This window comes from Heptranchias perlo, chromosome 3 (assembly GCF_035084215.1).
Source record: "Heptranchias perlo isolate sHepPer1 chromosome 3, sHepPer1.hap1, whole genome shotgun sequence".
NCBI classification, from domain to species: domain Eukaryota; kingdom Metazoa; phylum Chordata; class Chondrichthyes; order Hexanchiformes; family Hexanchidae; genus Heptranchias; species Heptranchias perlo.
The window spans coordinates 16,958,571-16,983,458 of NC_090327.1; the positions used below are offsets into that span (position 1 = coordinate 16,958,571).

Here is a 24,888-nt window from a genome sequence, read left to right on the forward strand (position 1 = left end):
CATTTTGTGTCTAGAAATCTCTCTTGCTCCTTCTTAAAAATTCAGTGACTTGGCCTCCACAGCCTTTTGTGGTAGAGAATTCCACAGGTTCACCACCCTCTGAATGATGAAATTTCTCCTTATCTCAGTCCTAGATGTCCTATCCCGTATCCTGAGACTGTGACCCCTCGGTCTGGACCGCCCAGCCAGGGGAAACATCCTCCCTGCATCCAGTCTGTCTAGCCCTGTCAGAATTTTATATGTTTCATTGAGATCCCCTCTCATTCTTCTAAACTCGAGTGAATACAGGCAGAGTCGAACTAATCTCTCCTCATGCGACAGTCCTGCCATCCCAGGAATCAGTCTGGTGAACCTTCGCTGCACTCCCTCCATGGCAAGTGTATGCTTTCATAGGTAAGGAGACCACAACTGCACACAATACTCCAGGTGTGGTCTCACCAAGACCCTGTATTACTGCAGTAAGACATCCTTGCTCCTATACTCAAATCCTCTTGCAATGAAGGCCAACATATCATTTGCCTTCCGAACTGCTTGCTGCACCTGCACGTTTGCTTTCAGTGACTGGTGTACAAGGACACCCAGGTCCCTTTGTATATCAACATTCCCCAACTTATCACCATTTAAATAATACTCTGCCTTTCTGTTTTTCCTTCCAAAGTGGATAACTTCACATTTATCCACGTTATGACTGCATCTGCCATGTATTTGCCCACTCACTCAACTTGTCCAAATCACAATCCCACCTAGTTTTGTGTTGTCAGCAAACTTGGAAATATTACATTTGGTTCCCTCATCCAAATCATTGATATATATTGTGAATGGCTGGGGCCCAAGCACTGATCCCTGCGGTACCCCACTAGTCACTGTCTGCCACCCCGAAAAAGACCCATTTATTCCTACTCTCTGTTTCCTGTCTGTTAACCAATTTTCAATCTATGCCAGTATATTACCACCAATCCCATGTGCTATAATTTTGCACACTAACCTCTTATGTGGGACTTTATCAAAGGCCTTCCGAAAATCCAAATAAACCACATCCACTGGTTCTCCCTTATCTATTCTACCAGTTACATCCTCAAAAAACTCCAGTAGGTTTGTCAAACATGATTTCCCTTTCATAAATCCATGTTGACTTTGTCTAACCCCGTTGATATTTTCTAAGTGTCCTGTTATCACATCCTTTATAATAGACTCTAGCATTTTCCCTACTACTGATGTTAGGCTAACCGGTCTGTAGTTCCCTGTTTTCTCTATCCCTCCTTTTTTAAATAGTGGGGTTACATTTGCCACCCTCCAATCTGCAGGAACTGTTCCATAATCTATAGAATTTTGGAAGATGACAACTAATGCATCCACTATTTCCATGATTACCTCTTTTAGTACTCTGGGATGCAGATTATCATCAGGTCCTGGGGATTTATCGGCTTTCAGTCCCATTAATTTCTCCAGCACTATTGTTTTTTACTAATACTAATTTCCTTTAATTCCTCCTTCTCACTAGTTCCTTGGTTCCCTAGCATTTCTGGGAAGTTATTTGTGTCCTCTTCCATGAAGACAGAACCGAAGTATTTTTTTTAATTGCTCTGCCATTTCTCTGTTCCCCATTGTAAATTCTCCCATTTCTGACTGTAAGGGACCTACATTTGTCTTCACTAATCTTTTTCTTTTTACATACTTGTAGAAGTATTTACAGTCCATTTTTATGTTCCTTGCAAGTTTACTCTCATACTCTATTTTTCCCCTCTTAATCAATCTCTTGGTCCTTTTTTGCTGAATTCTAAACTGCTCCCAATCCTCAGGCTTGCTACTTTTTTCTGGCAACTTTATATGATTCCTCTTTGGATCTAATACTATCCTTAATTTCTTTTGTTAGCCATGGTTGGGCCGCATTTCCTTTTGTGTTTTTGTACCAGAAAGGAATGTATAATTGTTGCAATTCATGCATTCGTTCCTTAAATGTTAGCCATTGCCTATCCACAGTCATGCCTTTTAATGAAGCTTCCCAATTGATCATAGCCAACTCACTCCTCATACCATTGTAGTTTTCTTTGTTTAGATTTAGGACCCTAGTTTCAGATTGGACTACTTCACTTTCCATCTTAATGAAGAATTCTATCATGTTATGATCACTCTTCTCTAAAGGATCCCGCACAACAAGATTATTAATTAACCCCTTCTCATTGCACAATACCCAATCTAAGATAGCCTGTTCCCTGGTTGGCTCCTCAACATACTGGTCTAAAAAACTCTCGTACACACTCCAGGAATTCATCCTCCACAGTATTATTGCTAATTTGGTTTGGCCAGTCTATATGCAGCTTAAAGTCACCCATGATTACTGTAGTACCCTTGTTACATGCATCTCTAATTTCCTGTTTGATCCCATCCCCTACATTACCACTACTGTTTGGAGGCCTATAGACAACTCCCACCAGTGTTTCTCACCACTTGAGCACATAATCTAGGCTTGCACTTCAGTGCAGTACTGAGGGAGTAGTCGGGCACAACAGGGGGCACAATACATCCCTCTGTCTGGTATTGAAGTGCTCCCCCAGAATGATCAAGGCACCTAAATCGCATCTTGAGCAGCCCTATAGCATGCTCAATTGTAGACCTGGTGGCGATGTGGCTGTCGTTATATCGACGCTGTTGCTCGGTGTTGGGGTTCCTCAGAGGTGTCATGAGCCACGTGTGCAGGGGGTATCCCTTATCCCCGAGGAGCCAGCCCTTAAGCGTGTTTGGTGCATGGAAGCGGGGCGGGACGTTGGATTCCCAGAGGATGAAGGAATCGTGGCAGCTGCCAGGGAATCTGGTGCACACGTGAAGGAATCTTTTGTGGTGGTCACAAACGAGCTGAGTGTTGATGGAGTAATACCCCTTCCTGTTGATGAACAGTCCTGGCTCATGTGGAGGTTCTCGATTGCACCCATATAGCAATACGATTGCACCCCGCTCCCGTGGGAAGCCAGTCACAGAGTGCAATCCCACTGCCCTCTCCGTCTGGCTGAGGTCGTCCATGGGGAAGTTGACATACTGCGAGGCCCTGCGAAACAAGCCGTCAGTGACCTGTCTTATGCGCTTGTGTGCAGATGACTAAGAGACCCCGGCGATGTCCCCGGTGACACCCTGGAATGATCAGGAGGCAAAGAAGTTGAGGGCAGTGGTGACTTTGACAGTGACAGGTAAGAAGATGCTGCTCAGCCCAGCCGGGAGCAGCTCAGGATGAGGGAGGCTACAGATGTCTGCAACTACCTGGCGACTCACTCTGAGCCTCCGTATGCACTGCTCCGAACCCACACTGGATTTCCGCGATTTTTGGAGCCCCCCTGCCCCCGCTACTTCACCTGAAAATCGAGCCCAATAAGTTTTTTAAAATGTTGAAAGAGAAAATAATGGGACTTAAGATGGACAAATCTCCAGAACCTGATGGTTTCCAACCCACGGTATTAAAAGAAATAGATGAAGAAATTGCAGATGCATTAGTCATAATTTTCCAAAGCTTCAGAAATTGTGCCTTTGAATTGGAAAATTGCAAATGTCAATCCATTATTTAAGTAGAGAGGGAGGGAGAAATCAGGTAACTACAAACCTGTCAGTTTAACATTAGTATTGGGAAAATAACTGGAATCTATCATCAGAAACAGAGTGACTGAGCACTTGCACAAGTATCAGCTGATCAAAGCAATTCAGCATGGATTTGTGAAAGGTAGGACATGTCTGACTAATCCAGTTGGGTTTTTGAGGAGTTCATATATATATTAATGACTTGGATGAAGGAATAGAGAGCCATATATCCAAGTTTGTAGATGACATTAAGTTAGGAGGCACAGTAAGTTGTGTAGATGGGAGCAGGAAGTTACAAAAGGGCATAGACAGACTAAGCGAGTGGGCAAAACTATGGCAGGTAGAGTTCAATGTGGAGAAGTGTGAGGTCATCCACTGTGAAACTGAGAAAGTCAAATCGGAATATGTTCTTAATGTTGAGAAACTAGGAGCTATGGAGGGGCAAAGGGATTTAGATGTCCATAACCACAAATCACTAAAAACTAGTTGCACAGATACAAAGAGTAGTCAAAAAGGCTAATGCAATGGTTGCCTTCATCTCAAGGGGATTGGACAAAAGTGAGGAAGTGATGCTTCAGTTGTACAAGCAATGATCAGGTCCCATCTGGAATGCTGCGTTCAGTTTTGAGCACCAAATCTCACAAAAGATTTTTGGCCTTGCAGAAGGTACAGCACAGATTCGCCAGAATGACACCAGGGCTAAAAGTGGTAAATTATGAGGTCAGGTTGCATAAACTTGGCTTGTATTCCCTTAAGTTTAGACAGTTGAGGGGTGATCTAAATCAAGGTGTTGAAAATGATAAAGGAATTCGAAACTATTTCCTCTGGTGGGGGAATCCAGAATGAGGAATAGGCCATAATCTTAAAATTAGAGCTAGGCCGTTTAGGAGTGAAATCGGGAAGCACTTTTTCCATAGAAAGTTAGTGGAAATCTGGAACTCTCTCCCCCAAAAGGCTGTGGGATCCTGGGTCAATTGAAATTTTCAAGACTGAGATCAATGGATTTTTGTTGTGGCAGAGTATCAAGGGATATGGAGCAAAGGCGGGTAAATGGAGTTCAGGTACATATCATCCATGATCTAACTGAATGGCAGAACAGGCTCCAGGGGCTGAATGGCCTACTCCTGTTCCTATGTTCACTGCACTGTGAAATGAAGCAACTAATCGATTTGTATCAGGCCTCATCTCGAGTGTTTATTCGGTCCATCTTCAGATTCTACACATGCAAAAGACACGAATAACCATTCAAATCACAAGGGGATACTAATATTACACCCCCGGCTTACACTGTTGTACAAATAGATGTCGGACAGCATATAGCTCACTTACATCCATACCTCAGCACTGACAATGGTCTAGAGCAAGACAGCACAACACAGCTTCCTGCCTTCCTTCCTAACCAAGAAGATAGATGAGGGCTGTGCAGTAGACGTGGTCTACATGGACTTCAGCAAAGCATTTGACAAGGTACCGCATGGTAGGTTGTTACATAAGGTTAAATCTCATGGGATCCAAGGTGAGGTAGCCAATTGGATACAAAATTGGCTTGACGACAGAAGACAGAGGGTGGTTGTAGAGGGTTGTTTTTCAAACTGGATGCCTGTGTCCAGCGGTGTGCCTCAGGGATCGGTGCTGGGTCCGCTGTTATTTGTTATTTATATTAATGATTTGGATGAGAATTTAGGAGGCACGGTTAGTAAGTTTGTAGATGACACCAAGATTGGTGGCATTGTGGACAGTGAAGAAGGTTATCTAGGATTGCAATGGGATCTTGATAAATTGGGCCAGTGGGCCGATGAATGGCAGATGGAGTTTAATTTAGATAAATGTGAGGTGATGCATTTTGGTAGATCGAATCGGGCCAGGACCTACTCCGTTAATGGTAGGGCGTTGGGGAGAGTTATAGAACAAAGAGATCTAGGAGTACAGATTCATAGCTCCTTGAAAGTGGAGTCACAGGTGGATAGGGTGGTGAAGAAGGCATTCGGCATGCTTGGTTTCATTGGTCAGAACATTGAATGCAGGAGTTGGGATGTCTTGTTGAAGTTGTACAGGGCATTGGTGAGGCCACACTTGGAGTACTGTGTACAGTTCTGGTCACCCTATTACAGAAAGGATATTATTAAACTAGAAAGAGTGCAGAAAAGATTTACTAGGATGCTACCGGGACTTGATGGTTTGACTTACAGGGAGAGGTTAGACAGACTGGGACTTTTTTCCCTGGAGAGTAGGAGGTTAAGGGGTGATCTTATAGAAGTCTATAAAATAATGAGGGGCATAGATAAGGTCGATAGTCAAAATCTTTTCCCAAAGGTAGGGGAGTCTATAACGAGGGGGCATAGATTTAAGGTGAGAGGGGAGAGATACAAAAGGGTCCAGAGGGGCAATTTTTTCACTCAAAGGGTGGTGAGTGTCTGGAACGAGCTGCCAGAGGCAGTAGTAGAGGCGGGTACAATTTTGTCTTTTAAAAAGCATTTGGACAGTTACATGGGGAAGATGGGTATCGAGGGATATGGGCCAAGTGCAGGCAATTGGGACTAGCTTAGTGGTATAAACTGGGCGACATGGACATGTTGGGCCGAAGGGCCTGTTTCCATGTTGTAACTTCTATGATTCTATGAAGCTTGCAAGCATAACCGCATCTACACACGTCTTAGAGGATGCAGTTAGTGAGCTTGAGGTGGTATCACCCATTGAGGCCAAGGAGGAGCAAGTAGTGGTGGCAAAGGTGGAGCAGGAATCTGCTGGCTTCATGGTTGTCATCAACAATGCTCTGCACACTTGAGAATCCTGGCTTCTCTGGAAAAATTCAGTGCTCTCTTGAGCTGATGTTCCCTTTCCACAAGAAAGGTAATGAATAAGCTACCCTCTGTGACTTGCTTAATGCATCTGTGGACAGCCGACTGGCTGATCCAGCTTATATCACTTGGCTTGGAAGGATTTTGTGGTGAGAAACTTTAATGCAGTAGTGGCATTCCACACCCACAGGAAAACCACTCATGTGGTAGGGGTTGTCTGCAGCTCAGTCTCTGGGAGATGGCACAGGTAGATGAAAGTGTCCCTTGAGAAATGGAGGCGCCAAAGATGAGTCTTTCCGACATGCCTGGAGAAGTGGGAAAGTAAACGTACATATCAATGTAGTGGTATCAGGGTACGACAGTGTAGTGGTTATGTTACTGGAGTAATAATCCAGGGAGTTGGACGAATAATCCAGAGAATGAGAGTTCAAATCCTACCATGGCAGTTTGAGAATTTGTATTCAGTTTATAAAAAATCTGAGGAAAAAAAAAAAAACTGGTCTCAGAAAAATTGACCATGAAGCTGTTAGATTGCAGTAAAAACCCAATTGGTCCACTAATGTCCTTTAGGGAATGAAACTTGCAGTTCTTACCTGGTTTGGCCTACACGTGACTCTTCACTTCCTTTTGAAGACCTTTAGCAAGTCACTCAGTTATATCAAACAGCGGCAGTTCACAATGAAGCCCACCATCTTCTCAAAGCAACTAGGGATGAGCAATAAATGCCGGCGTATCCAGTGACGCCCACATCCCAAGAATATTTTATTTTAAAATGACTTGAGTCGTGGTTGCGCCTGCCTTTCTTGTCTGCTCAAGACCTGCTCTTTCTTCTCCAAACTTAGGAGCACCATTGGAACCCCCAATGGAATGTCTATCCAACCCGTTTTTGCTTGTCACAAGGAGCAACTGGAAGCAAGATTGTTATATGGAAAGTTGTTGAAAATGATGTCATGCAATTTTAAAAAATCTGGCCTAAACAGCAACGCAAAGTAATACACCAATGAAAATGCAAACAATATAATAAGCAGCCATCGCTGAAAAGTGGTACAAACGTTTAAGAAGCCAAATCTTAAAAGGTCAGGCCATCCAGACAGTTTTGCATCTGTTTTCGAAGGGCAAGCAGCATGAACCGACAGCAGGCCACTCCCGAATTGTGAAATTTGGCGTGAGGCCAATTATAATGAGGCAGTAGGCCACAAAAAAAATTACATGTTTTTTTGGTTGCAAAATTTGAGTCACCACTAAATCAATCAGTCACATGAAGCTCTGAGCATGATTGTGAGATCCACACTCCTGTCCAGTGAATCTAAGCACCAGGAACAAAGCTGCACAAAATTGCCCCTTTACAGCTCATGGAAAAGACAGATCGCGCCATGTTTGCAAAACTCCCCATTGCTCCAAAGGAGGAGACAAACAAACTAAAAACATCTTCAGTGGAATTAAATCTCTGGATTTAACTCCAAGGGATATCTAAAAGTAAATTCTTGCCATAGAGGGAGTGCAGCAAAGTTTCACCAGACTGATTTCTGGGATGGCAGGACTATCGTATGAGGAAAGATTGGGTCAACTCGACCTGTATTCACTCGAGTTTAGAAGAATGAGAGGGGATCTCATTCAAACATATAAAATTCTGACAGGGCGAGACAGACTGGATGCAGGGAGGATGTTTCCCCTGGCTGGGGAGTCCAGAACGAGGGGGTCACAGTCTCAGGATACGGGGTAGGACATTTAGGACTGAGATGAGGAGAAATTTCTTTACTCAGATGGTGATGAACCTGTGGAATTCTCTACCACAGAAGGCTGTGGAGGCCAAGTCACTGATTATATTTAAGAAGGAGCTAGATAGATTTCTGGACACAAAATGCATCAAGGGGTATGGGGAGAGAGTGGGAATATGGTATTGAGATAGAGGATCAGCCGTGATCATATTGAATGGCAGAGCGTGCTCGAAGGGCCTACTCCTGCTCCTATTTTCAATGTTTCTATGTTTCTCAAAATTAAGTCCTCATCTGCAGTGCATAATGGTGTTATTGCATAACCACTCTTGCATCTAATCCCAAGATCTAACCTACGATTCACAGTCAGATTTCCCTAGACCACTGTGAAAATAACACAATATATATTTTTTTTCCAACCACAAACTGAAAACATACAAAGTTACGTACCCGCTCCTGGCCAGCTGTATCCCAAATTAGAAACTTATGGAGCTCGTTTCCACAGCTCACAGTCTTAGTCATGAATGATGCACTGAAAAACAGTCCAAAAATCAGACAAGAAGTCAATTTAACAATAATGCGGGATTAAAACTCTCTGTAAAACATAAGCTGCATAAGTCGGTCTGTACTCACCCAATAGTGGGCAGAGTATTGAGATCGAAGGTGTCTTGAACAAATCGGCATACTATACTTGACTTCCCAACCCCTGTATCCTAAAATCATTAAACAGATAGAAATACAGCATTAAGATCATGGAATTCTTTAGAAAGTCAAAAGGATATATTATTTTTTTTAAAAACTGCCCTAGTAAAGTTTAGGTATAACTGAGCCAAACGAAACAGGCAGGCCAAGTTCAAATCCCAGTCTGTGCTAAGTGAGCTGGTCTCAACCAGGTAAAAGTGGTTACGAGAATCTGGATAATTCATGTTTTTTTTTGTTGTTTTTGCTCCACATTCTTTTCTCTCCTCCTCTCCACTGAAGCTAAATTGTGGCACGCCAGCTGAGATAATCTAACTCCGCAAGATCCAGGGATTAAACTGGAGCTCCCTGTGGCTTTGCACTACATCTGCCTTTACCCATCGGAAGAGCTAAACAGCTCAACACTTCATGCAGCAACACCATGGACAATATGACTGTTACGGGGGGTCACCACAATAAACAATAAAGGCCTCAACCGCACTATCTATAGATTATGATTTATTTAAATATTTTTTCTCAGAACTTTACAGCACTGAAACAGGCCATTCGCCCCAACAGGTCCACATCGGTGTTTATGCTCCAAACGTGCCTCCTCCCACCTTACTTCATCGCAGCCTATCAGCGTATCCTTCTATTCCTTTCTCTTTCATGTGTTTATCTAGCTTCCCATTAAATGTATCCATGCTATTCACCTCAACCACTCCATGTGGCAGCGAGTTTCACATTCTCACCACTCTGGGTAATGAAGTTTCTCCTGAATTCCTTATTGGATTCATTGGTGACTGTCTTATATTTATAGCCCCTAGTTTTGGACTCCCCACAAGCGGAAACATCATCTCTACATCTACCCTATCAAACCCCTTCATAATTTTAAAGACCTCTTTCAGGTCACCTCACAGTTTTCTCTTTTCTAGAGAAAATAATTCCAGCCTATTGAGTCTTTCCTGATAATTGTACCCTTTCAGTTCTGGTATCATCATTGTCCTTGTTCCCAGTTAATCCCAATCATAACTGTACTAAATTTCCTAGTGGAATGTTTTCAACCCAATAATCCAACATGGGGACCAGGTGAATTTGAATTGCCCCTTTTCTAGATGGACTATGCTTTTTTTTTTAAAAAGCTTGTGCGGTTTTAGTGAAGGATTGTGCATGCAGTAAGGGCAACTGGAAACAGCACCAGTACAGCAGTGTGCATGTGTGGGTTGAAAGCAATGAAAAGCCTGTTATTTCACTCCATTATGGATCCAGACATAGGCCCAATATGCAATGTAATGGATCCCAGCTGGCTACAACCTGGATTACCTTTTTGGTTTTACTTGTGAAAACGTCAATCCAAAATGAATGATTTTTTAGGCAAGTCTAAAGTATATAAAATATAATACCCAATGTCCTAATGGAACTACAAAGGGGTCAGTCATAATGGTGGGCAGGATATAATGCAGGCAATGGTACATTCTGACTTGCCTTTACTAAATTCTGTACCGGTTAATCATCTTCAGATTTCTGTATCCTCTCTGATTATGGTTTTCAAGATCTCTCACTGTAGCTATGAGTTTGGGAAAATTAAAGCTACAACCTAAGAAGTCCTCAAATGAACTCAGGCTCCTGGTGACCTTGTCTTTAAGTACCAATAAAATGTCTCATTTGTAGGTATAGGAAGGGGAGAATGTTCTTATTTGCAGCTGGTAATGTTACTGCAGGTGCTGATAAGACTGACCCCTCCCCCCAGGACTCTAATCGAATCATTCAAATCCAGATAATATCAAGCCAGGGTTCAAAAATCTCTCCATATACGTGTTGAGATTGAGCCGTGGATAAAAAGAAACTCCAGCAGGAATTTGACAATTTTACCTAAGATCCAAGTTTCGTACCCACTCCCAGTCAGAGTGTAAATGACATGGGCAACCTTCAAGGGAAATGATCAATCAGCAGGGGTGCAGTGAGGACACTTTTCAACAGAGGTCAATCAACAGTGTACAGGAAAACGTTTCGTGTTTGATTTTTCCCCTTCCGAGGCAAGAGGTACCGAGGCCAGTTTCAATAACCCTATTTTGCCCCAGCTAAGATCAACTGACACAGAACAGGAATCGAACCCAAGAAACTCGGTTCCGCACTGAGCAGTGGCTTGACCAATTAATCAGGTGATCTTTCATGCTTCATTGGCTGTCAAGCACTTTGGGACGTCCTACGGTTGTGAAAGGCACTACATAAATGTGAGTCCTTCCTTTCTTTAGCTTTCATTAGAATAAAATTATTTTGCAAACAAATTTGTTACTTGTGTGAAATGTCAACGTCCAAGTTGCTAAATATAATCCTCTTGCAACACCTTAAAAAACTGCACACACACAAAGATTCCTTTGTGAAATGGAACTTTTCTAACTATTGCTGTAATATGTACTGTCTAAATCATGTGATGTAGAATCATAGAATTATTACAGCACAGAAGGAGGACATTCGGCCCCTCAAGTCTGTGCTGGCTCTTTGTAAGAGCAATCCAGTTAGTCCCATTCCCTTGCTCTTTCCCTTTAGCCCTGCAAATTTTTTCCTCTTCAAATATTTATCCAATTCCTTTTTGAAAGCCAACAAATGAATCTGCATCCACCACCCTTTCAGGGAGTGCACTCCAGATCATAACTACTCGCTGCGTAAAAAGGTTTTTCCTCACGTCGCCTTTGGTTCCTTTGCCAATCACCTTAAATCTGTGTCCTTTAGTTCTAGACCCTTCCGCCAACAGGAACAGTTTCCCTTCATTTTCTTTATCTAAACCCATCATGATTTTGAACACTTCATCAAATCTCCTCTCATCCTTCTCTGCTCCAAGGAAAAAAACCCCAGCTTCTCCAGTCTATCCATGTAACTCAAGTCCCTCATCCCTGGAACCATTCTAGTAAATCTCTTCTGCACCCTCGCTTAGGCCTTCACATTCTTTCGAAAGTGTGGTGCCCAGCATTGGACACAATACTCCAGATGTGGCCAAACCAGTGTTTTATAAAGGTTCAACATAGCATACAAAAACAAGGAAGTTATGCCTCTACTTATAAAGCCCAGGATCCCGTATGCTTTTTTAACCACTTTCTCAACCTGCCACCGTCAACAATTTGGGCACATATACCCTCAGGTCTCTCTGTTCCTGTACCTCCTTTAGAATTGTACCATTTAGTTTATATTGCCTCTTCTCGTTCTTCCTGCCAAAATGTAGCACTTCGCACATCTCTGCATGAAATTTCATCTGTCATGTGTCCGCCCATTCCACCAGCCTGTCTATGTCCTCTTGAAGTCTATTGCTATCCTCCTCACTTTTGTGTCATCTGCAAATTTTGAAATTGCGCCCTGTACACCCAAGTCCAAGTCATTAATTGATATCAAAAATATCAGTGGCCCAGTCCGAAAAACAACTGTTCACCACTTCTCTGTGTCACAGCCAACTTCGTATCCACACTGTCACTGCCCCTTTTATTCCATGGGCTTCAATTTTGCTGACAAGCCTATTATGTGGCATTTCTTCAAACACCTTTTGAAAGTCCATGTACACATCAACCACATTGCCCTCATCATATGAATGACTAAAAACATACTAAACATAATTTCCAAACGTGGCACAAACACAGGTCAGACCTGCAATAAGTAGCACTCATCTGCAGTGCCTTCCACATCACCCACATAGGCAGCCATCAGCTTCTTACATTCAAAATTCTGAGAGACACCAGCCGGGGAGTGGGGGGATGGATTTTAACTTTGGACGATCGTGTAAAATGGGCAATTTCGATTCAGCCACCCCTTATACTTCTCGCCCGGTTTTCATTTCCATTGACTTCATTTTCTTCTCATTTCATAAGAACATAAGAAATAGGAGCAGGAGTAGGCCAATCGGCCCCTCGAGCCTGCTCCGCCATTCAATAAGATCATGGCTGATCTGATCCTAACCTCAAATCTAAATTCATGTCCAATTTCCTGCCCGCTCCCCGTAACCCCTAATTCCCTTTACTTCGAGGAAACTGTCTATTTCTGTTTTAAATTTATTTAATGATGTAGCTTCCACAGCTTCCTGGGGCAGCAAATTCCACAGACCTACCACCCTCTGAGTGAAGAAGTTTCTCCTCATCTCAGTTTTGAAAGAGCAGCCCCTTATTCTAAGATTATGCCCCCTAGTTCTAGTTTCACCCATCCTTGGGAACATCCTTACCACATCCACCCGATCAAGCCCCTTCACAATCTTATATGTTTCAATAAGATCGCCTCTCATTCTTCTGAACTCCAATGAGTAGAGTCCCAATCTACTCAACCTCTCCTCATATGTCCGCCCCCTCATCCCCGGGATTAACCGAGTGAACCTTCTTTGTACTGCCTCAAGAGCAAGTATGTCTTTTCTTAAGTATGGACACCAAAACTGTATGCAGTATTCCAGGTGCGGTCTCACCAATACCTTATATAACTGCAGCAATACCTCCCCGTTTTTATATTCTATCCCCCAAGCAATAAAAGCAAACATTCCGTTGGCCTTCTTGATCACCTGCTGCACCTGCATACTTACTTTTTGATTTTCTTGCATTAGGACCCCCAGATCCCTTTGTACTGCAGTACTTTCCAGTTTCTCGCCTTTAAGATAATAACTTGCTCTCTGATTTTTCCTGTCAAAGTGCAGAACCTCACATTTTCCAACATTGTATTGCATCTGCCAAATCTCCACCCACTCACCCAGCCTGTCTATATCCCCCTGTAGGTTTTTTATGTCCTCCTCACTCTCCACTTTCCCTCCCATCTTTGTATAATCTGCAAACTTTGATATGTTACACTCAGTCCCCTCCTCCAAATCGTTAATATAGATCGTAAAGAGTTGGGGACCCAGCACCGACCCCTGCGGAACACCACTGGCCACTGGTTGCCAGTCCGAGAATGAACCATTTATCCCAATTCTCTGCTTCCTGTTAGATAACCAATCCTCCACCCATGCCAGAATATTACCCCCAATCCAGTGATTCTTTATCTTGAGCAATAATCTTTTATGTGGCACCTTGTCGAATGCCTTCTGGAAGTCTAAATACACTACGTCCACTGGTTCCCCTTTATCCACCCTGTACGTTATGTCCTCAAAGAACTCAAGCAAATTTGTCAGACATGACTTCCCCTTCGTAAAGCCATGCTGACTTTGTCCTATTAAATTATGTTTATCCAAATGTTCCGCTACTGTCTCCTTAATAATAGATTCCAAAATTTTACCCACCACAGATGTTAGGCAAACTGGTCTATAATTTCCAGCCTTCTGCCTACTACCCTTTTTAAATAAGGGTGTTACATTAGCAGTTTTCCAATCTGCCGGGACCTTTGCCGAGTCCAGAGAATTTTGGAAAATTATTACCAAAGCATCCACAATCCCTACTGCCACTTCCCTCAAGACCCTAGGATGTAAGCCATCAGGTCCAGGGAATTTATCCGCCTTGAGTCCCATTATTTTACTTAGTACCAATTCCTTAGTGATTTTAATCATATTTAGCTCCTCCCCCCCCTTGAGCCCCCTGTTTGTCCAGTGTTGGGATATTCTTAGTGTCCTCTATCGTAAAGACTGAAACAAAATATTTGTTCAGCATTTTTGCCATTTCCATGTTTCTCACCATTAATTTCCCGGTCTCATCCTCTAAGGGACCTACGTTTGCCTTAGCCACCCTTTTTCTTTTTATATAACTATAGAAACTCTTGCTATCTGTTTTTATATTTTTTGCTAATTTATTTTCATAATCTATCTTCCCTTTCTTAATCAATCCTTTAGTTACTTTTTGCTGTCTTTTGAAGACTTCCCAATCTTCTATCCTCCCATTAAGTTTGGCTACCTTATATGTCCTTGTTTTTAGTCGGATACTGTCCTTAATTTCTTTACTTAGCCACGGATGGCTGTCATTTCTTTTACACTCTTTTTTCCCTCAGTGGAATATATTGTTTTTGAAAGTTGTAAAATAACTCCTTGAATTAACACCACTGCTCATGTACCGTCTTACCCTTTAATCTATTTTCCCAGTCCACTTTGATCAATTGCGCTCTCATACCATCATAGTCTCCTTTATTCAAGCTCAGTACGCTTGTTTGAGAACCAAACTTCTCACCCTCTAATTGGATATGGAATGTAACCAGGTTATGGTCACTCATTCCAAGGGGATCCTTAACTAGGACATTAATTAATTAATCCTGGCTCATTACACAGGACCAGGTCCAAGGTTGCTTGCCCCCTTGTAGGATCAGTTACATACTGCTCAAGAAATCCATCCCTAATACACTCAATAAACTCTTCCTCAAGGCTGCCCTGCCCAATTTGATTTGTCCAGTTAATATGATAGTTAAAATCCCCCATAATTATAGCTGTTCCCTTATTACATGCCCCGACTATTTCCTGATTAATACTTCTTCCAGCAGAGTTGCAACTATTAGGAGGCCTATATACTACGCCCACTAGTGTTTTTTTTCCCTTATTATTCCTTATCTCTACCCAAACTGTTTCATTATCCTGATCCTTTGTCCCAGTATAATTTCTCTGTATTACAGTGATTCCTTCCTTTGTTAACATAGCCACCCCACCTCCCCTTCCCTCCTGATTGTTGAATACCCTGGCATATTTAATTCCCAGTCGTTGTCACCCTGCAGCCATGTTTCTGTAATGGCCACAAGATCATACCCATACGTAGTTATTTGTGCCGTTAACTCGTCCATTTTGTTACAAATGCTACGTGCATTCAGATAAAGAACTTTCAATATGTTTTGTGACACTTAGTTGCTGCTTTTTCCTTTTTTAACACTACCTTTTACTCCATACCTTCTGTCCCTTCCTGACACGCTTTCCTCTGTCTCCATGCTCAGGTTCCCAACCCCCTGCCACAGCTTTGATGCTGGGTTAATCGCCTTACGCTTTCTAGTTTTTATTTTTTCTGTCGTGCCTAAAGTACACTTTCTTTCCGCTGCTCTACGCTTTTCCCTTTCACTTGTTCTTGAACAACTGTTTGTACTATTTGTATTGTAGATTTCCCCTGGGTCTTCCCCGCTCTTGCTGCTCTCAATTTTATTCCCTTCTGACTCCCCGCTCAGGTTCCCATCCCCCTGCCACTCGAGTTTAAACCTTCCCCAACAGCACTAGCAAACACCCCCGCGAGGACATTTGTCCCGGTCCTGCTCGGGTGTAACCCGTCACGCTTGTACAGGTCCCACCTTCCCCAGAACCGGTCCCAATGTCCCAGGAATCTAAATCCCTCCCTCCTACACCATCCCTGCAGCCACGCATTCATCCTATCTATTCTCCTGTTCCTATACTCACTAGCACATGGCACCGGTAGTAATCCTGAGAACACTGCCTTTGAAGTCCTGCTTTTTAATTTATCTCCTAACTCCTTAAATTCGCCTATCACGACCTCATCCCTTTTTTTAAACCTATGTCGTTGGTACCAATATGGACCACGACTACTGGCTGTTCACCCTCCCCCTCCAGAATGCCCTGCAGCCGCTCCGTGACATCCTTGACCCTAGCACCAGGGAGGCAACATACCATCCTGGAGTCACGTTTGCGGCCGCTGAAACGCCTATCTGTTCCCCTTACAATTGAATCCCCTATCACTATAGCCCTGCCACTCTTCTTCCTCCCCTCCTGTGCAGCAGAGCCACCCGTGGTTCCCCGAACCTGGCTCTTGCTGCATTCCCCTGATAAGCCATCTCCCCCAACAGTATCTAAAGCAGAATATCTGTTTGGGAGGGAGACGGCCCCAGGGGACTCCTGCTCTACCTGCCTAGTCCTTTTACTCTGCCTGGCGGTCACCCATTTCCTTTCTGCCTGCGTAATCTTTACCTGCGGTGTGACCACCTCACTGAACGTGCTATCCACGATAGTCTCAGCATTGCGGATGCTCCACAGCGAGTCCACCCGCAGCTCCAACTCCGAAAGACGGTTAGCCAGTAGCTGCAGCTGGACACACTTCCTGCACACATGGTCGCCAGGGACACTGGTAGTGTCCATGACTTCCCACGTAGTGCAGGAGGAGCATATCACGGGTGCGAGGTCTGCTGCCATGACTTGCCTTAGACTCTCAGACTCTCCTCCCGCTCTCGGTCTCTCCTTTTATACTGTGCTCACCTCTCGGACTCTCCTGCCTCACCTGCGACGTCGCACAGTAGTTGTCTCTTGTTGCAGGTCTGCTGCTACTTTTTATTCCCCAATCTCAGTCTTCTACTCTCAGGTCCACTGCCGCTCTGGGGAAAAGTTAGGAAAAGCAAGGCAAAGCAGCACCTCCTTCCCCCACTTCACCGAACTGCCACACGTACCAAACTCTCCTTCACACTGTGTTGTCCGCACTGATAGGCCCCTGTATTTCTACAGTTTGAGACTCAGATGAGTCAGGCCTGCCCCACCTTCAAGTACCAGTTTAATCTAGCTAACCAATTAACTTGCTGCAGCAGCTCTCTCTGCTGAAGCCTGACAGAAACTTAAAAATTTAAACTTTTAAATTGAACTTAAACAGTTGAAAGCAATATGCACTAGATTTTAAAGAGATTAACCCTTAAACTCCCACAAGAGATTAACCCTTAAACTCCCACACATACCAAACTCTCAGTTCACACTGTGTATCCGCACACCGTGCCCAACCTAGCCAGGTGTCCACATTCGGACAAAGTTATTGGCAAAAACCAATCTGATCTGAACCACTTGTTGGCAGGTGCCCCAAAACAGCCCAGAGATGCCTTCCCGCTTTGATTTTCTGTCAGTTCCTTATCGATAAGCACTTTGCTTCTGTTCAGCATCAACACACAAGGGTATAGCTGAAATCGGAACTCAGTGGCATTGGATAATGATATCCAGTGGATATAAATCACATCCCATGTTTCCTGAACATGGCTTTTATTTAAGCAACATATAAAATATTTCATATCTCTCAGAAGATTGTAATCCTAAGTCACGATGTGAATTTTTTTTAAAAAAGAAAATGGCTAGCAACAACTCTGATAAAATAAAGTACCTGTACATCAATCCATCGCAATTGCAGAAAATGCATTGTCACAGACTGACTGTCATTGACAGAAACTACAAGATTGAGAAACCAGCTGGAAAAATAATGAGTGCAAGTTAACAGTAAACAGCATGAATTTGGCATCTCATGGACATTTTGAAACTAGTGGCTGGTTCTGTACATGTAAAAAAAAATTATTTGGGCATGTTCCTGCACTTGCCAATGTGCGGCTCACTTATTTTTCTGTGGTTTTTCTTCCCCCTTCTTTTTCCACCAATATCCATGGTGTAGAACAAGCCCATGGGATTAATGGGGCAGTGGCTGTGTGGATATGTAATTGGCTAAGGGACAGAAAGCAGAGAGTAGCAGTGAATGGTTATTTTTCAGAATGGGGTTGGGTGAGGGGGGAGGAAAGTGTGCAGTGGTGTCCCCCAGGAATTAGGAGTACTAGGACCACTGCTCTTTTTCACATATATTAATGACCTGGACTTGGGTATAGAGCGTATAATTTCAAAGTTTGCAGATGACACAAAACTCGGAAATGAAGTAAACAGTGAGGATGATACCAACAGACTCCAAGAGGACATAGACAGAATGATAAAATGGGCAAACGTATGGCAGATGAAATTTAATGCAGAGAAGTGTGACGTGATTCATTTTGGTAGAAGAATGAGGAGAGGCAATATAAACTAAACGGTACAATTTTAAAGGGGGCGCAGGAACAGAAAGACCTGGGGGTGTATGTACAAAAGTCTTTGAAGGTGGCAGGACAAGTTGAAAAGGCATACAGGATCCTTGGCTTTATAAATAGAGGCAAAGGGTACAAAAGCAAGGAAGTTATGCTAAACCTTTATAAAACACTGGTTAGGCCCCAGCTGGAGTATTGTGTCCAATTCTGGGCCCCACACTTTAGGAAGGATGTGAAGGCCTTAGAGAGGGTGCAGAAGAGATTTACTGGAATGGTACCAGGGATGAGGGACTTCAGTTATGTGGAGAGACAGGAGAAGCTGGGGTTGTTCTCCTTAGAGCAAAGAAGGTTAAGTAGAGATTCAATAGAGGTGTTCAAAATCATTCAAGTTTTGATAAAGACTAAATAAGGAGAAACTGGTCCCAGCAGCAGAAGGGTTGGTAACCAGACGACAAAGATTTAAGGTGATTGGCAAAAGAACCAGAGGCGACACGAGGAAACAAAAATTTATGCAGCGAGTTATTATGATCTGGTTTGCACTGCCTGAAAGGGTGGTGGAAGCAGGTTCAAAAGGAAATTGGATAAATACTTGAAGGGGGATAATTTGCAGGACTACGGGGAAAGGGCAGGGGAGTGGGACTAATTGGATAGCTCTTTCAAAGAGCCGGCACAGGCACGATGGGCTGAACGGCCTCCTTCTGTGCTGTATCATTCTATGAAGTCCAAAATTGAAAAGAGTTGAGGGTAAATTCAGAAATCCAGTGCCCCAATCAGGGAAGCCAGGCTGAAAGGCAGTCAGGTCGGTGCTAGGTCCACAACATTGCAGCCCCAATTCTCTAATTCACGCTGCCTTTGAAACCAGCTTCCCTTTGGAAGCATGGGAGCACTGAAATTACCCTTAGGAGAGAATATGAGAAATTACAAACTAGTGATTAGGTGATGCCAACCCTGGGTTCTAAAACTGCTCAGCAGAAAAGCCATGTTCAGGAAACATGGGATGTGATTTATATCCACTGGATACCATTATCCAATGCCACTGAGTTCCGATTTCAGCTATACCCTTGTGTGTTGATGCTGAACAGAAGCAAAGTGCTTATCGATAAGGAACTGACAGAAAATCAAAGCGGGAAGGCATCTCTGGGGTTCTATTGTCCTGAGGTCTTGGGAAAGAATTCATTGGCAAAGAAAACAGTGTAATGAGTCTTACTACAACACAGTGAGAATACAGAGAGGGAGAAGTTCTAAGCTTCTTTAATCACTCTTCTCTGCACCCTTGGAACATAGAATGCCCAAAACTCCATACGATGTCGGTTCAGTGATATCCTTTAGGATAACTTGATTCAAGTTATATAATTTGAGACACATCCAGTACTGGTCAGCTGTGTTTACAGCAGCTTCACATTGACTGGAACCTATCAATGAATAATTATGGATCAATCATTCTTGTAATCAGGTTCAGTCATGAGCCGAGATGCTAAAAAGGCCTCCGAGAAACAATGAAATACCTTTTTCTTTTGGACAGTTATTTTGTTGCTTTTTTAAAAAGTCAAACACCTAGACACAGCTTGCTCCAAAAACTTCTCTGAAGTTCAAAGCCATGATAATTAAATAATTTATCTTCATCATCAAAACAGTACCTCACACTGCAACCCAAATATGAAAAAACTATGTACTGACAGAGGTGAGGTCAACATACCATGTGATAATGTCCCTTCTTACAGAGACCATTGATGTTTGGGGAGGGAATGATCCTTGAACAACATTCACCATGAGTCACAGCTCTGTTTTTGAAATGTAAATGATATGGTTATATCCCCTGTATACAGAGAGAAATCTCTGAACTAATTCATAAAGCCAGTGACACCCTTTTAAAATGCAGTTTTTTGAATGAAATCACACAATAAAATTAATCATCAATGCCTGAAAAGGATAACTTATGATCACAACATAATCATAGAAGTGTTTCAGGGCACTGCACCTCAGAAAGGATATATTGGCCTTGGAGGGAGTGCTGCACAGATTTACCAGAATGATACCAGGGCTAAAAGGGTTAAGTTCTGCAGACAGGTTGCATAAACTATGCTTGTATTCCCTTGAATATGGAAGATTGATGTGTTGAAGATGATTAAAAGATTTGATAGTTTCTCTCTTTCTACCCTATTTCCTCTGGTGGAAGAGACCAGAACAAGGCAGCATAACCTTAAAATGAATGCTAGGCTGTAAAGGGGAGATGTCAGAAAGCATTTCTTCATGCAAAAGGTAGTGGAAATCTGGAACGCTCTTCCCCTAAAAAGCTGTTGAGACTTGGTCAATTGAAAATTTAAAAGCCAAGATAAGAGATAAATTTTTGTTAGGCAAGGGTATTAAGGGTTACGGAACCAAGGTGGGTAAATGGAGTTAAGACACAGATCAGCCATGATCTAATTGAATGGAGGAACAGGCTCGAGGGGCTGAATGGCCTACTCCTGTTCCTATGTTTCAGGATCTGGAAGCAGGTTCTGCAAATAGCCGACATGAACTCCAATACACTTTCGTTTTTACAAATAGACCAGTTCTATGGAGCATTCTCTTCCACAGTGTTTTGCTGTGTAAAAAAAAGTATCTTTAAGATTCAACAGTCTGTATGAGGAAGAATAGCTGGACTGTAAGTTTAAAAATTGAGAAAGTTTAAATTTATATATAAATAATTTTTAATGCATAAATTCAATTTTGTGGGTTTGAAATTGTGCTGGGGCACAGCAGCACAACCACATTTGCCACAGCACATTCCATACTTATCGTGCAGAGATGGGGTCGCTCCAGGTTTTTCATGGACTTTCATTTGCATACCGTTAGCATCACATGCTTGGAGCATGAAAGTTGTGGTTAGCAGGAATTCCTGGGCAGAAGCCTAACTGTGCAGGTTCTGCTCCTTAAAGTGGCATCTGCACTTTCCATTGGCTGCACTTTGCTTTCTTTGCTAAATATTGTGGTGAGATGAGCCAGGAGTATACCAGGGCATGGAAGACAGCTCCCTTTCCTGAGGGAGCCCTTAAGGTCATATTGAAGGAGGCGACAAGCAAGAAGGGTTGCCATTTATGGTCATCAGAGGCACTCTTCTCACAGCAACAAGTCGCAAAGTAAGTGAATACAGTTTTTGCAGTAAAGAGGTCTTCCTCCCAGATGAGGAAGAAATCCATCACTTTCAAGAAGTTTGCCATGTAAATGACTACTGTTCTTATATCTCAGCTGTAGTTGGCAATGGCATGTCTGCAAAATACACACCTCCCTCAAACAGCTGCATTCTCACCATGTGATGCTTCCTCATCTTTATAGGCCCATTTGCTCTCTCTAACACTAACAGAATGCACCCATCTTCCTGACACACCTTTCATCCTCCGTGCAAACCTCTCACTGATGGATAGTAGAACTATGACGGACTCCTCCTGTACTAGCATGCATGCCAGCAAGTTCATGCATTTTTGTCTTGTGAAGCACAGTGCTCAACTGCATAGCTGTTGCAAAGCTCAGGAAACAACAGTTCATCAGTCACATGACTGCAAGAAAAGGTAAGCCCACAATAGAAGGGAAAGGCTGAAAATTGGAGGGGGCACTGCGAATGTCAAGCCCTTGCCATGCTGGACAGGAACGAGCAAATGGGTAATCTTCATCTGCATTCTTGCATCTTTCTCCTTCCTCAAGGAATTAGTCCTTCATTCTGCAACAGGAATTTACCTGTCACCACTACGTATCATGGTACGTGTTATAAGGAGTGTCTTTCAAATTTAACAAAATGCTTTCCCATTGTTTCTGTAGGGTTGCCTGGGGATCTGCTGTTCGCAGATCCAGAGGCAAAGAGCCCAGCCACTTCGCATCACACTGCATCATTCACCGCACCTGCAGCAAGCATCCCAGTTGGAAGGGAATGTGCCCAACATTGGCACATCACAATGCCATTATACACAAAGTAACACATTCACATTTTGATTTGCGACAAGATAGAAGACGAGTCCCTTGGACACGTGTAAATTTAAACTCAATGCCTCTGTGCTTGATAAAGCCTGTCCTAAGAAAAAAATAAAACCAAACGCCAGATAAAAGTAACCCAGCACGAGAGAGGAGTTCACTGGTTTAAGCTATTTGAATTATATCTCCTACTCACCAACCATAGATTAACAGTGGCCGTATACACACAGCACAGACAATGGGTATTTTTCCAAAAGATGGGATGAGGAAGATTGTAAGAACAACCATCTTAAGACCTTCTTAACAATGACTTCAAAGTGATGAAGTCCTGCAGAATGTCACCGCTCAGCCAAGGATGGTGTGTGACCAAAAGAGATATGAGGAAGGGGTGGGATGAGAGGAAAGCAAAGGTTGATGGGCAAAAACAATTTATATAAAGTTGAATCTTTCACTCAAGATACTCTGACCTTACAATTCCTCCATAATCAACTATAATGTGTCTCCCCATAAACATGTAATAATACCTCAAGAGCATAGTGTACAAGCAGCATGGAGTAGCCCAGATAATGAATATCTTTTTTTTTAAATTCGTTCACGGGATGTGGGCGTCGCTGGTGAGGCCAGCATTTATTGCCCATCCCTAATTGCCCTCGAGAAGGTGGTGGTGAGCCGCCTTCTTGAACCGCTGCAGTCTATACTGACAACCACTGCCAACTCAACACAAAGCCAAACAGAATAATTCCCCAAATAAAATCAAATCAGCATGTTAAAAACCAACAGAAATTGGGCAGTGATTTCAAGACGCAATCTAATATTGGAGTTCAGAAACCGGTCACAAAGCATTCATGTCCTTTGAACCCCCCCCCCTTGGATAATTGCCCTGCAATTACTCCTGGATATCCAAAATTCTCTAGATCCACCAATTCTAAACGGTCAAGATTTCCAGATGAGTTCCTATTGCATCACAGCACAAGTGACATCCAATTCCTTCGTGGCCACATTTCTGGGCTGGTAGTGTGACAGAAGAGGAAGTGTTTTTTTTAAAAAAACAAGAAAAAAAGTTTTTTTTAAACCCAAATTCTACTAACTTGTTTTTAAAGTTAAAATAAAAATAAAACAATTTTGGAAAGACGAGAAACTAAATGTTTTCAGACTGGATGCTGCAGAAACTGGCTGTGGAATGTCTCCTTGGAGACTCCCAACATTCCTTAAAATTGACCTAGAGCAGTCGCTCCAATTGCAAACAGCAGGACGAGGCCAACAGCAGAAACTTCAGTGTTTGCAATTTGGGGAGAGACCGGTCTCAGAGAAATGTGGGCTCGGATGGATTCAAAGCACAATAAAGAATGGCAGAAAACCTCGGGACAGCACTGAACAGCAACGGAGATAGAAAATACCAGTCCCAGCAGCTCGAAACTACAAAGAGGAACAAAACTTATCTTTTAAAAAAAAGTACACAAATAAAAGGGAGAAACAAATCTGTCCATCTTACTCACCCCAAGGAGACAGACTTTTAATTCTCGGATTGCCATCATCTATTTATAAGGCTTGTGTCATGCTCGTTACAATCTGGTTTACCCCGTTCATGTATTATAATGCGCTGTTTACCCACTTAACGTCCTCCAACCCTGCAACCAGCCGGTTTCCTCACAGCGAACGGAAACTGTTCCGCAATAACTCTTGACTGCCAACAGTCACGTGATACTCAAGGCTCTCCTACTCATTTTTTTACAAAACGTGCTAAGAAGAACGGTTCCTTCTGTTTGTTGCGTAAGTGAAGGAGACCAGGAGAGATGCTAAATTTACATACAGCACTGTTAAAAAAAAATCAGCACTTCGACTTTTCCAAACAGTCATTTTAAGTCTGCCTAAGTTGTAAATGTAAGGAATCTTACAACACCAGGTTATAGTCCAACAGTTTTATTTGAAAATCACAAGCTTTCGGAGGCTTTCTCCTTCGTCAGGTGAGTGTGCGATTCCATGGAAGGTACTGCATGTATAGTCAGAGAACAATGTCTGGTGATTACAGATAATCTTTCCAACTGCCCGTTATCAAGGCAATCAAAGGAGTCGAACAGTGTTCAGACAGAGAGACATTACATACAGGACTACTGAATATACAAACGGTCAGAGCCCAAAGGCAGAGAGAGAGAGAGAACCATCCGAAAGGAAGAGAAAGAGAGAGAATGATCAGTTGTATTAAAACACAAAAAAAAGTTATCTGTTTTTAATACAACTGATCATTCTCTCTCCCTTTCAAATGTTTCTCTCTCTCTCTCTCTGTCTTTGGGCTCTGACCGTTTGTATATTCAGTAGTCCTGTATGTAATGTCTCTCTGTCTGAACACTATTCGACTCCTTTGATTGCCTTGACAACGGGCAGTTGGAAAGATTATCTGTAATCACCAGGCATTGTTCTCTGACTATATATGCGGTACCTTCCATGGAATCCCACAATCACCTGAGAAAGCCTCCGAAAGCTTGTGATTTTCAAATAAAACTGTT

The 24,888-nt window shown here is 42.8% G+C and overlaps 1 protein-coding gene across 1 annotated transcript in view; it reads right to left on the bottom strand.

Annotated features, from left to right (window-relative positions):
• The window catches only part of LOC137310587 (ras-related protein Rab-31-like), a 94,896-nt gene extending 70,828 nt beyond the window's left edge, over positions 1-24,068 (bottom strand). The window contains exons 1-3 of the mRNA XM_067978326.1: positions 23,881-24,068; positions 8,711-8,790; positions 8,528-8,609 (exon numbers count right to left, since the gene is read on the bottom strand). Of these exons, the coding sequence (XP_067834427.1) occupies positions 8,528-8,609; positions 8,711-8,790; positions 23,881-23,919 (201 nt within the window). The 5' untranslated portion in view covers positions 23,920-24,068. The remainder of the gene's footprint in view (positions 1-8,527; positions 8,610-8,710; positions 8,791-23,880) is intronic.
• Between the last annotated feature and the right edge of the window lie 820 nt (positions 24,069-24,888).